The sequence below is a fragment of the Helicoverpa armigera genome, chromosome 25 (genome assembly GCF_030705265.1).
Source record: "Helicoverpa armigera isolate CAAS_96S chromosome 25, ASM3070526v1, whole genome shotgun sequence".
NCBI classification, from domain to species: domain Eukaryota; kingdom Metazoa; phylum Arthropoda; class Insecta; order Lepidoptera; family Noctuidae; genus Helicoverpa; species Helicoverpa armigera.
In genome coordinates, this window is record NC_087144.1 from 5,419,855 (window position 1) to 5,433,512 (window position 13,658).

The 13,658-nt window shown below is 36.2% G+C and overlaps 1 protein-coding gene and 1 long non-coding RNA gene across 3 annotated transcripts in view; both read right to left on the reverse strand.

The window, feature by feature from the left end:
- LOC110383445 (RNA-binding protein fusilli) overlaps positions 1-7,525 on the reverse strand; it is a 90,089-nt gene extending 82,564 nt beyond the window's left edge. The window contains exon 1 of one of the 2 annotated variants that reach the window (XM_049845649.2): positions 6,777-7,520. In XM_049845649.2, the coding sequence (XP_049701606.1) occupies positions 6,777-6,905 (129 nt within the window). In that variant the 5' untranslated portion in view covers positions 6,906-7,520. Of the gene's footprint in view, positions 1-6,776 lie in introns of both variants that reach the window. The other variant, XM_049845647.2, reaches the window with a different exon arrangement.
- A 1,313-nt stretch (positions 7,526-8,838) lies between these two features.
- On the reverse strand, positions 8,839-11,163 carry LOC126056915 (uncharacterized). Its single transcript, XR_010277729.1, has 3 exons — positions 11,022-11,163; positions 10,518-10,829; positions 8,839-9,666 (listed from the first exon to the last, which is right to left on the reverse strand). It is a non-coding gene; the product is annotated as an uncharacterized LOC126056915 (long non-coding RNA).
- Between the last annotated feature and the right edge of the window lie 2,495 nt (positions 11,164-13,658).

Genomic DNA, 13,658 nt, shown 5'->3' on the forward strand with positions numbered 1-13,658 from the left:
TACTCGGGAAGAGTGTATTTATTTATTTATTTAACAGTTTGTGTACACACACAGACTACAGAGAAGAAGAAAAATAGAACAGATGTACAAAGGCACAGCTTATTTCATTAGAAATCTCTTCCAGTTGGCCCGTTATGAGAGAGTTAGAATAGAAAGAGATGCAGATAGAGTGCGTAAAAAGAAAAAAAGCTGTAACTAAAATAACAATTCTGAAATTGAAAGAATTTTTCAAATCGGTTCAGTAGCCTTCAAGGCCTCTGGGTACAAACAAACATAAACCCAGATGTAGATATTCGTTCTATTAAGCACTACCTATTCCATAACATGAAGGTTTAAGTTCGATTTCCACGTTAGGTTGGTACACCTATATGAAAAGGTTTTAAGTATCGGTCAAGAGGATGCATACCACAATCATATGACAGACATACTTATGCGTAAAACGCATTACCCTCCTTTTAGCTACCAAAGTCGGTGAAGTTATTTGGATCACTTTCAAGCCTGAGGTATGTGATTGACCAAGCGTTCAGTAAGTAAGTACTTCGTTGTAATCTGATGATTATAAGCCTATTTATGGATACCAGGTGTTATTAAAATGGAGGAGAACATTCGTGGTCAATTAGCAGGTTCTATTACTCAATGGTACCGAAAAATACGTGTTTACGAAGATAATGTAAGGTGTAGGTAATGTCCGGGGCTGCGGGATTGTTCGAAAGACTGTGAAAGAGTGTTCGAAAAATCATCAAATGTCCCCTTCCGCTGTGGGTTAGCAGCGGTGAGGGAGTGTCAGACTCTTACTGACTAAAAACCATCGTGTTCCGTCTTAGGCCTTTTATGTACCAGGGCTGCGGTATCTCTTTCGAACAACCCGCAGCCCCGGCAGGCCTTGGCCCTGCTGGGCCCCGCTGGGGTCATTGACATATCCTTTGATCGCGATGAACAGGATGAATGAATGAAAATTCGACATGTAACTAGAGGATCTATCTTTTTTTGACAGTACTCAGGGGACTAAAGACCCCTCTAAGTTAAGAAGGCCTGCTTGAAGCTGCATGCTTGGGTATGTGGCCAGCCTTAATACACGGAACATCTAACAAACACATGAATTAAGCGTAATCTTATTAATTATTCCTTTCGTAATAATGGCCGAAGGTTTCTAAACTGGATATTTTGGCCCTTGGTATAATTGTCTCGTTTCATTGAATTTTAATTATTATTTTTCTCTCCGAGATGCATATTACGAAACATGACGGAACTGAGTCTGATTGACTAGAAATACATTAAATATTATCTCTTCCGTTCTATAGGTAAATATCACTTACTTAATAACTAGCTGGTGCCCGCGACTTCGTCTGCGCAGGTTTAGTATTTCGAACAATATGTTTACAAATTGTAGCCTATGTGTTATTCTGATGTATAAGCTATATTATTGTAAAGTTTCATTACAATCCATTAAGTAGTTTTTGCGTGAAAGAGTAACAAACATCCATACATCCATACATACTTACAAACTTTCGCGTTTATAATATTAGTAGGATTTGACTGAAATTAATTATCGTTATTAAAAAATCATGTTAGCTTCAAACAACACGTATTGATAATCGATTTACGACTTAAATAAAAGAAAAATACCTACGTAATTTACATAAATAATTAAAAACTCCGCTCATTTATCTTCAGTGTCACCTTAACATAGAGTAACACAAGAAAAAAGAACATAAATTATTCAAATAAAGAAACGTTGTCTATGACAAAGACAAATAAATAATAATATATAAAAAAAGTAGCAAAGAACACGAGTCAGTACTTAAATATTCAAGCGCTGTATTTAAATTAAATAAATAGGGAATATGCATGTGAATAAAACGTGATCGCGGTCCAAAATGGCCGATTTCATTTATTTCGTCTGTTTAATAGTTACAATTGAATAATTGAAATGTAAATTCATTGAAAGAACGTCAATTGTTTGACGTGAAATTAATAATTCTATGTTAGAAAAGTCCTTAGGTTTCTAATTTCTAAAGTCGAAATTGTCATGTTCTTTACGATGACTGAATTTTAAAATATCGTATTAGTTTGTACCATGGAGGAAGGAAAGATAGCGGAGATGCCATCAGTAAGCTAGATCAAGTGCCTCCTTGTAGGTCAAGCAACGTACGGTAGACAGGATCAGCAACTAGGAATAATGAGGGGTTCGGGTTCCCTGTCAAATCAAAATCCAATCTGTCAAAGATTGGTCTTGATTGATTGGTGCTAAGTATTAATTTGAAAATAATGGGCGGGTTCCAATGAAGACGTGTAAGGGTGGAGCAAATAACGTTCCTTGTCCCCCGAACCTCCACATTTAAGCGCGCTACTTTCCCAGGCGATTTAGCGTTATTACATCTCCGCAGTCTCCGCTAGTCATTTTGTTCTCCATGGTTTGTACTTATGTTTGTGTATTTGCTTATAAATGTGAAAGTGTCGTAAGTAGAGGGCAAAGGTGATATTAGTAAGGATGGTTTAGAATTAACAAATAATACTGTTACGAAACTTTTTCTTAGTCCGTATTTGAGTTTGCACATAATGCCCATTACCATTTTTTCTTCCGTGATTTCTAAGCAGTACAAAATACTACTCTAAGTACTTAGTATTCCTACGCAATACCACTGAAAAAATCCTTCTTTGAGAAATCTATTAGGTAGGTACTTTATCTATTTAACCAAAGATATTTTATCTGCACCATGCAAGGAGATACCTATGCAAGCATCTACTTACTCACTTTTAAAACTTAGGTAGTTTTAAGTCAGAAAATAAAATAAAAGACAATAATACCTCACTTCAGGTAATTCAAAAACTACATCCTGATTGAGAAGATACAAAAATATACTTCACAATGAGCACATAAATAATTTGATTGTTCCTGCAATGTCGACTCAACTTCCACAGTGACTTAACTTATGCTAAGTTATAATATATAACCTCTTTAACGCAAGAACATATTAGAATAATAATAAATAAAAAAAACAATTAATATTTTCAATTATATTCAAATTATGTGAACTTGGTTGTAACTTTATTATTTATTTGTTTTTTTTTTTTGTATGTCAAGTATCAAGATTATTTCGTCCGTGTAAATGGCTATTCGGATAAAAAAGGAGTTTGAAGTAAAAATTTGGACTGTCATTCATTTCTTTAGTAGCTCGGCTGTGAACGAACCATTCATTTCTGACTTACTAGGATCCCGAAGATGGATAAAAAGGAGCTTATTCTGAAAAATACCTAAGCTACTTACGTTGCTGTTGAGTTTTATCAAATCCATCGAGTAATCCATACAGACAATCTCTACCATTTAAATTATTTATATTTATTCATTAGCAAACACTTAACAATTTCCTTTACCAAACGACACGAATTTCCGCAGAAGCAGTCTTGAGTCTTCATTTATCCGCGGAGTAAGAAGTCAATCAAGAGAGGTAACATGTAGGAATTCTGAGAACTTCGCTCCGTTGTACGTACCACTGTTACATGACAGGTTGTCCCGTATACATAGATATATTACTTACATATTTGTATATACGTGGTTGCTCACAGCAAAACGGAATGTCAAGACTCCACACCACTTGACTTAACAGTCTCCTAATATTCTGTGGTTTTGCTTTAGAGATAATGCTAATGTCAAAATTTGTCTATGTACCAATGTTACATGGCAGGTTGTCCTGTATACCTAGATGTATTACTTACTTATAGGTACATAGAGTATGGTATGTATTGCCGTTCACAGCATCGAAGGAATGTCGAGACTACACCACTTGACTCGGCCTTTCCCAATACTCTATCTTCTATCTATCTGTGGTTTTCCTCACAAAAGATAGGAATTTGACATTAATTATGTGGGACTTTTTATCCCGAAATATTTATATAAAACAAAAATATGTGCAGAGTTATTTACAAGTTTTAACAAAACAAGAATATGAAAGGAGGTATTGAAAAAGCGTCAAAAAAATCCTCATCGCTGTCGACCCAAAAAGCCGTGGGGCTGCTGTCAAACTTCTATCTCCAGTAAGCCATACAACAGATGGATCGAAAATTGGGACGGCTAAAGGTGCTTTTACAAGTTTTGTTTGCATAGAACCTGTCTTTAAGGTGCGTGGGTGCCACGGGTCCAACACGTGGATCGGAGCGTCATGGAAAGGTACTTCCGGGTTAAAAGGAAAATTAAAATCTTAATCTGTACGATAAAGGATTTATTTCAATGATTCAATGGCGTCAAGATAGTTGATTTGGTTTATTTGATAAGTTTTGAAAGCGATTATGAGATTTGTCATCCTTGTAGCTGTTTAATTCTTTGAATTTCTGGGTAGCAACTGTCTTATGTTCAATTTGTACATCCAAAGTTTGAAAACATGTCTGTTTTTTTTTTTTCATAAAACTTAAGAAATAATTTTTGATTTAGGTTCATCAACGATTTATTTCAAAACGACCAACTAAGACTAATCTTTATCATTTCTAACTACATGTGAATCATCATCTCCCGAGCCTTTTCCCAACTATATTGGGGTCAGCTTCCAGTCTAACCGCATGCAGCTAAGTACCAATGTTTTAAAAGGAGCGACTGCCTATCTGACTTCCTCAGATTAAGTTAAGTTAGTTAATTTAACATATCTAAATAATAACAACAAACAATTTTAGCAAACTGATGTAAGAGCCACCTTTGCTTTGGCAGTATCTAATCAAATGCATGAGAATTCTGTGACAATTGCTTTTATCATTATTTTATCTACGGTATCGATAAGTCTACTGTTTATGATTAAGCATATATGTATTTGGAGTTTTATACCACAAGCATTATTATTAAATACTCTTTTGGATGTAGAATTATTAGTCCAAAATTGGAAGTTCTTACCCCAACCATATTTTGCCCATAAAAATTTAAAACTGATTGAGATTTCGAAAATTTCCGAGTTTTTAAATGTAGATCTATCCCTACGTAGGAATTGGAAATCCACTTAAAAATCGATCAAATAAACTCTTCAAAACCTTAATTGCAACCGAATGATCATCAAAATTCCGAAAATGGTATGTAAAATCCAGAAGATACTGGCAGCTTTAGCAGATTAATTACAAACACAAGAGCTAATTATACTGAGAAACCAACAAAACTTTAATGTGAACAAGAAACATGATTTTACAGTGGAACAAAAAATACCAGACGAATTTACGTATCGAGAAATCGTGCTCAAGTCATCATACCAAGGAGGTAAAAGATGTGTTTACGAATGCCCACAGACAAATGAGATTAAACACGAGTCGTGTTTAATCTCATTTGCATAATCTCATTTACTCAAAGGATTCTTTTCCAAATTCTAATTTCTACATATTTTTTCTGGACAGATTTCATTTTAGATCTAGGTACTGAGAAAGATTTTTTTTAATTGGTGTGGATTGTGCTATGTAAATTTGCCAATTTGACTCATTTTGACTGGTTTTGTTTTGGTTAGGTATCCACAGTTGTTACATGATGACAACCCACTCCTAACGTTGCATCCGCGATTGTTATTTTACCGATTTCAATAGGTAAGTCAATAAGAGATATCTTTGCTGGAATATTAGTATTTTCAGCTATATGTACCTTATCCTGAACTTTGACACGAGACGGATGCATCAATGGCTTCTTCTTAACAATTTTTACTTTAAGATATCTGTATTCTTTCTTAAGTATGGTCAATACGTGTCCTTCATACAACCGCATCACACAAAAGTGCTGCAGCAAAAATAAACAAATGCTCACGTAGTGATAACATAATTATAACAATTTTGTAGACACCTGATACAACCTTACATTTTATTTGTTTAACACGAATCCTGATAAACTTGTTTCTGGTTTGACGCAAGGGAATTTCTGTTTTATTATTTTTAGTACAAAGTGTAATTATTTTTACAATTGAAATTAAAAACTATTCTAGTAAAAATTATGTATAATATGTTGATGAACATTTCTGGTAATTAATATATGTACGGCGCTTTAATGGGTTCTACATATCCCATCGTTTGAGGATCTTATCAAGACGATTGGACTTTTACAATCCCTTAGAAGTACTTGCGATTCCCATGGACTTGAACCTTATTCAAGTGATTGAACGATAAGTCTCAGTTAATCCTGCAAACATCAAATATTGCGAATCCTAAAACTTTATAACATGGGTGAGCTCAATATTTTCCCTTGAGGCATTCCTCTTTTTAATTGTATTTAGCCTGTTTACAATGTGGATTTCAAGTACCATACTGTCAGGTAAGACACTGTACCATAAAAAGAATGCAAAAAATACTAGGAAATCAAGTCAGTATTTACCGTCGCTGATCTGTATTTTTTCCATTCCGTGTTCAAATGCCATTACAACACAACACAAGCGGAATTTGTTTCACTTTTGGAGAAAATTAAAAGTAAACATAATAGTGTAGTTTACTTCACAGTCATGAATAAATAACGTGATGTTTATAAAAAGTCAAGAAATACGGCGGTAAGTGGAACAGAGATGACTTTCCAGAACTCATCATGCTGTTTGAATACAGCCTCACGTTTGACGATTGCTTGATGTTCATAATGTACTGTATCAACAAAAGATTTACCTAAACTGTTATACAATTAACGCCGCTCCTTAACAGATAGGCAACTATCAAGTTGTATTTGTTAACACTGTAATCTCAATGAAGTCTCTCAGTTTGGGCTTTATATCCGTGATTGTTGTTTAGTGTCCTCTATGAAAAAGTTGTTTCTTTTTTGTTGGAATTTGTTCGCTTACCTGATTCGTGAGCACATCAATAACAACATAGGCGAGATAGACGATCTCCTCCTCGTCGGAGCCCAGTGCTGCCCCGCCGAGCCCTGCCGTGCGCACGTGCAGCGCGCACACCCAGCCGCCGCTGATCATCGCGCCATGCACTGCTCACCACCTCACAACAACACCCTCGGCCCACTACCACTCGACCCTCGGCACTCCCGGTCCATGCGACTACTCCACAACAAACTGTCCACAGTCCCACACACTTTCTAACGGGACTACAGTGGGCGAACCACCGAAAATTCACGTATACGCTGCTGTATGTTCGTTCGAAAGCACTTTTTAGAAACCTGACGGTTACTCAACATGAAACAAGAACTAGCGTGCGGCGCGGACGGCGTTTTACCGCTAGCCGTCTACGTAAGCTGTTTCCGCTGTAGTGAAAATCTAGAATTAACTCACATCACATAGCCACAACCAAATCCAAGAGTCCAGTCGCTACTTCAATGAAAAGAACAAGCTTTACAATCGGTGTCGATGAACGTTCCTAATTTGAATACCGTGTTCGTTCACAGATCTTAAAGATTTCACTTCGCGCGCTTTTATAACACTAATGTAGTTATTACGCGTCACTGTATAAGTTTAACTTGGATGTTTGTGGAATATTTTTGATATAAAAATGTAAAGACAGCTCGAGACGAGCGTGTCTGTCGGATCGTTGGATCGACTGCCGCTCGCTCGCTCGCTTGTCCCCCTGTTGACACTGCGCAGGTAGCGCCAGGTGAGCGAAGCGACGTTGCCAAACCGACCATTATCAATGATGATGAGATAGCTGCTGCTTCTACCACGTCATTTCGAAATTCACGCACCGTTGCCAACGTAATAAAATGCTGTTTATACTCCACACTTTTTCAAAAGTTGCATTTTAATGCGTCAATGGAATGTGCTGTGTTACAAGTATCGAGATTGTTTGGGCGCTGTCGAACAACTGTGTACCTATTATTTGTTATTTTTTTGGGAATATTTGTTGAAAATTTGCAGAATAAGTTGATTAGGATACATTGCGTGCGCGACACGGCGACCTCGTAACCGTAATGTTAGAGAAAGTGTAAATAGATGTGGTGTTATGCGATCGTGTTTAACTTTTACACAAATACGGTGTACGCGGCAAGGTCGAGGATTAAGCAATTAATTTAATGTTTATTTTGTATTTGAGTACTACTTTTTTTGACTCGTTCTGAATTTAATTCTTTTACTAGACAGACATAGGTCAGTTAGCTGTGTAAAGCCTCTTTGCATAATAAATTCACAAAATCGAGTAGGACTATTAATTTATTTCTTGATTCCAATATGGCTGATAGTAATGATAATTAACTAGACGTTTAATATGCCTAACGACTGGAGATCACTGCGGGTCAATCGGCAGCTAATTAAAATGCGTTTAGCTTTGTTTTAAGCCGTCTACACACTCGCGCGCGAACCGCGCGCGAAGGCGCGAAACACCCGCGTAACATGAGTGTAGATCCGATTCGCATATTCTTCGCGGCTTCGCGGCTCGTTCGCGCTGTGTTCCCCGAAAATTGTCGGTTTTTTGTCCCGCGACAAAGCGCTCGCAGGCGCGAAGCGCGACGTGAACGCGACAAGACTATACATTCGCGCCTCGGGCAGCTCAGTCGCTCAGTAGCAATTGACACGGATGGTTGTGTTTTAGTTTTTTTTTAGGTATATGCTACGATTTTGCTTGCAAAATGAGTAACGTGTGGAGCAATGAATTAGAACTAACATTTATAGAATGTTTTCGTGCTGAGCCGGTATTATGGGACATTAATTTGAAAGATTATAAAAATAAACTGAAAACCCATGATGCTTGGATGCGGATAAGTACGGTGATGGAAATACCAATTGATGAATTGAAAAAGAAAAAAGATTCTCTCATGTCAAGCTATAGGAGCTACAAGGGAAAAGTTAAGAAGTCCGTTCAATCGGGAGCTGGTGCCGATGAGATATATCAGCCCATTTGGTTCGCTTATGAAGCAATGGATGCTTTTTTGGGAGATACTCTAAAGTGTAAAAAAAGTATGAATACGGTTAGTAGATAACTTTATTTTTTAATAGTTAGGTACTTAAATATTACTTAAATATTTTGTGAATTCGTTTCTTATTTCTGTGGCGTTATTTGCTGATCGCCGAGGTACTCTTCTCAAGTTACGAAAAGCGGATGTATTTTCTTGATCTGTCCTCCATGATCCAGGTTGTATAAGTACTCCATCATCATCAAACATATCAATAGATCCGGGTGGTGTATAGATATGTAAAGAAGTAGAACTTCGTCTCAAGAAGTTATGTAGTAGTATACAAGTATATGTTATAAGGCGAGCCTTTTGTGGTTGTAATGGGATTGGTTTTCTAAACACTCTAAATCTGGCCGCCAATATACCAAAAGTATTTTCTACCACTACCCGAGCTGAAGATAATCTTTTGTTGAATTCACGTTTTGCAGATCCTATGTTGTGCTGATCAGGATAGGGCTTCATTAAATGTTCTGACAGTGCAAAGGCTCCATCCCCCAAAAAAACGTAGGGCACATCAATGTTCGAACCTGGTAATGGATGCGGTGGTGGTAAATTTAAGCTGTTTGTACACATCTTGTTCCATAAAATACTATTTGTAAAACTCCACCGTCACTTATTCTGCCTTGGCAACCAATGTCAGCAAACATGAAATTGTATTGACTATCAACTAATGCTAGTAATACTATACTGTAGGTTCTTTTATAATTATAGTATACAGAACCAGAATTGAATGGACAGTCGAGAACAATATGTTTGCCGTCAATAGATCCAACCGCTCGAGGAAACTTCCTTGCAAATCCTCTTTCAATACGCAGCCACTCTTCTGGACAAGATGGTATCTGCAAAAAACATAACATATATAAAACCTTCATGTAAAAAACAGTATTTAAGTGCCTAAATGTATGTGTGTTTTTAGGAACGTGGAATAAAGGAGCCTAAAGAAGTAAATCTCGAAGCTATTAAAGAGAATGTTGAAGAAATGAATGAAAATCGAAGTCAGTCTATTAACACCCAAAAAGACAGTGACCAGACAATCCACCGACGCAAAATCTCTTCAGAAGTGGTTGACGCAGGAAATGTCGTTAAAGACGCTCTTATCACCTTCAAATCCACGCTAAAAAGGAACCCATTACAGCCTATTCAGCAAGACGATGATTGCGATTTATACGGAAAACTATTAGCAAATAAGTTGCGAAAATTATCTGAAAAGAATAGATTGAAGTTGATGCACGACATTGATGGGATGTATTTACAATACCAATTTGATGACCCTTTAGTGATGACTCCATCGCCACCTCATTTTATGAACCAAGAACAGGCACATCATCATCTACGCATTCAGAGCCTCCATTTCATTACGGGCAGGCGAATCAAAATACTTATTACCAAAATAGACAAGTAATATCAGCCCCACCTTCTAATATCATTATTCAATCGAACCGGCTAATTCGTACACCAGATTATCCTGTCCTTCATTTACCAGAGAACCAAGATGCAAACACATCTGATCATAATAATGATATAGTTCAGACAGCTTTTGACTTAAGTTAAATACCTACTGAAATTACCGAATTTTGTTTTATTGTCTATTGAATTTTGTTATTATATTTGGTTGATTTTGCAAAGTTATATTCTAGATTCTAAGTAGTTCTGTATATGCATAATAAAAGTATTAAATTGATGTCCTTACTTTTATTTCATCCTCTAACACTTCACATAGGGCATGGCAAACTTCGGGTATAATTTTTGATATTATTTGTGGTGAAACTTTGAACAAAAAATGAAGGCTTTCAAAGTCATCTCCTGTTGCTAAGTATCTCAGTGTTATAGCGAGACGTATCTGGGCAGGAATAGCTTTTCGTAATTGGGTGTCTTGTTTTGAAATTCGTGTTGAAATTTGACTAAGCAAATATTCAAAATCATTTAATGACATCCGGGAAAACTTTTGAATTCATCTGTAGGTTCTGCAACTAGTTCATTCAACTGCTCCTCCATGGTTGCACTGTAACAAAATACAAAGTTATCAAGTATCAGATCCCACATCACAAGATATGTTACAGCGGCGTATTACATTTTAACTGTTATTAAAACTGTAATATAGCTAAAAGTGAATATATATTTATTTCACCCATCTTGTACTACGTACTTACTATATCCTAAACTCTATGAGAAAGCATAATAAATTGGTACTTACCTGGTTCTGTTTCGGTGAATGGTGGTAATCCACCATCTCCGTTTTCTTTGCTTCTTTTGAATTGTTTGTTTTTTCTTTATGGCGTAACTATAAATTGCTAAAGCGCAAAGTAGCCCCGCAGCTGCTGTAGTGGTTTCACTGTCCATACCGACTACAAATAAACTATATTGATTAAATGCTTGGCGTGCATACGCGTCAAGTGCGCGAACTATACTGAGAGCCCGGCGCGAACCTCTGCCAGTGTGGACAGTTGGCAGTTCTTGCTCCAATTCGCGCCGCGATTCGCGTCGCGATTGGCGCCGTGATTCGCGCGCGAGTGTGTAGATGGCTTTAAAAGACTACGTTCGGTGTCTATTGAAGTTAAGTATAAACTCGTGCTTGTTGTTCTATTGATTAAGTAAATATTACTAACCTATTTTTACACATTTTTAGCAGGCTTGATCAATCAATGATTCACCTCAAAGTTAAAATGATTCAAGTACCTACCTTTACCTAAATAAAATAAAAAAGTTAACTTTTTTTTTTCTTAATTATGTTTTATTTATTTTGATTTTACTTGTTGTTTATAAGAGTCATTTGTTGCACTTGAAGCGTCTACAGTTGATAGAGCGAGACAGTGTTACTACTACTACTGTGTGTTAGACAGAGAGGTAATGACAACTGGGATTGTCATTGTTAAAAAAATATCCACCTGTTTCGGTAGATTTTTATAAGCTATCTATGCGTTGTTTTGCGATAAAAGATTGAAGTTTGACATAAGCTCCATATAAATTAGTTAGGTAGGTACCTATGTGGTATCGACAGATACCTACTTACTTAGGTAAATACACACATAAGTTATAGAAATCCGCAATGCATTTTGTACGTCTACAACTAGGTATCAGAATTTATTTCTGTTTATCGAATGCTGAGAAGTTTGTAGCGCAAATTCTTAAAAAAAAGGAAACTTTTTTACTTACCTACCTTTATGTGTATACAACCTGTCTTTGTCTATAGGTAGATTACTTTGTGATTTTACACTGAAAATCATAATCTTCAGTAAAAATGATGATTTTCAGTGTATTTCATTAAGTGTTTTATTCTAATTTTATCAACAAATCCCGAAGTCTTATCTAACATAGACAAAGCGCTTAATAGTGTCTGTGCTAAAATTTGCTAAAACCTGTTTTATTGAAGCAGATAATATTGCTACCAAGAAGCCAATGACATATTTATTAGTTTTATATGCGAGATTCACTCATTTCCATTTATTTCATATTATTGGTAGGTACCTTATGAAGCAAAAGAACTAAGCAATTAGTTTTAGCTGTTGCACATAGGGGTATTTTGCATTTTTAGCCGGGCGAAACTATTAGTACGGGTTTTTTTGCTGTAAAGTAGATAGGACTTAGGGTAAATACGCCAAATGTCGGCCCCCTTAGCGATTTTCTGACTGCGGTTCGCTATAGCACCGTCAGTTTCCAACGAAAGATAGTTTCTGATGCGGTTTTGGATAGTTTGATTAATCTATTTCATGTTTATAGGCATAAGATTGATATTTCTACGAAAAGAAAGAAGTAATAAGGCTTAGATGCGTCGAGAACAGAAAAACCCTAAAGTCGGCCATTCACGGCCCAAGGTCGGTCGCGTTTTTTCCAAATGTCGGCCGGCTATAGGGTGTTTTAAATTAAGGCAGTGATAAATATTATTAACATGATTTATTTTGGCAGAATTCTAATATAATACTAAGCATACATTTGTAATTGTATTTGTTTAATAGTAAAATATTTTTTCGTTTCCCCTAAACAAAAAAAGTCGTATTCACGACCAACCATTTATATTTTTAAGCAAAAAGAACGGTTCAATAGATAGCAAGTCCCAAACCATAAAGCTACCATAAACATGCCTACAATACTGTCAACTCCTACATTTAAACTTCTTTGTCTTGTCTAACTCAATGTAATAAATTATAATAAATAAATAATTTCATTTTGAGAAAATGAAAAAATATAAGTGTTTTTTCATCAGCCTGTATAGTGGCGCTCGAGTTCGAAGCTGGTCGACATTACGATTATTTCCGATCTTTAATGTCGGCCCCTATTTCTTGTACCTTATTTCTCGAGATTCGACTAATATCACCCCGGCCGTTATTTGGCTATTAAACGTAAAATAGATCGATTTGCCTACAAGCTTTGCAAATTTTCTTTTAAGCCAACGGAATTAGTACAATAGTAATTTATAAAATAGACTGCATTTACTTTAAGTCGGCCACGGCCGAGAATCCGGTTTTAAGTCAAAACTGTTGTCCTAATGGCGGCCTCCTATTTTTCCTTGAAAAATATACGCAAAACGCTGAAAAAACAATCTTAAAATATAGTAAAAATAACCCTTTAGTGATAATCAAGCTTAAAACAAAAATAAATAAATGTGTTATCGTTCTAATATCAATCCCCAAAATGTGAGTATTCACTTCGAGTAAGCTACTTTGCATGTGAATTTGATGTTTCAGCGGCGCAATCGCTACTGACGCTCAGTATGAGAAGAGTAAGTGACAGATTCGGATAGTAACGATTTGTACGTATAGAGTATAAACCAAGGTTGCAATTGGAGGAGCAAAACTGACACTTAATTACCTTTTGAATGTATGCAAGCTGAAAA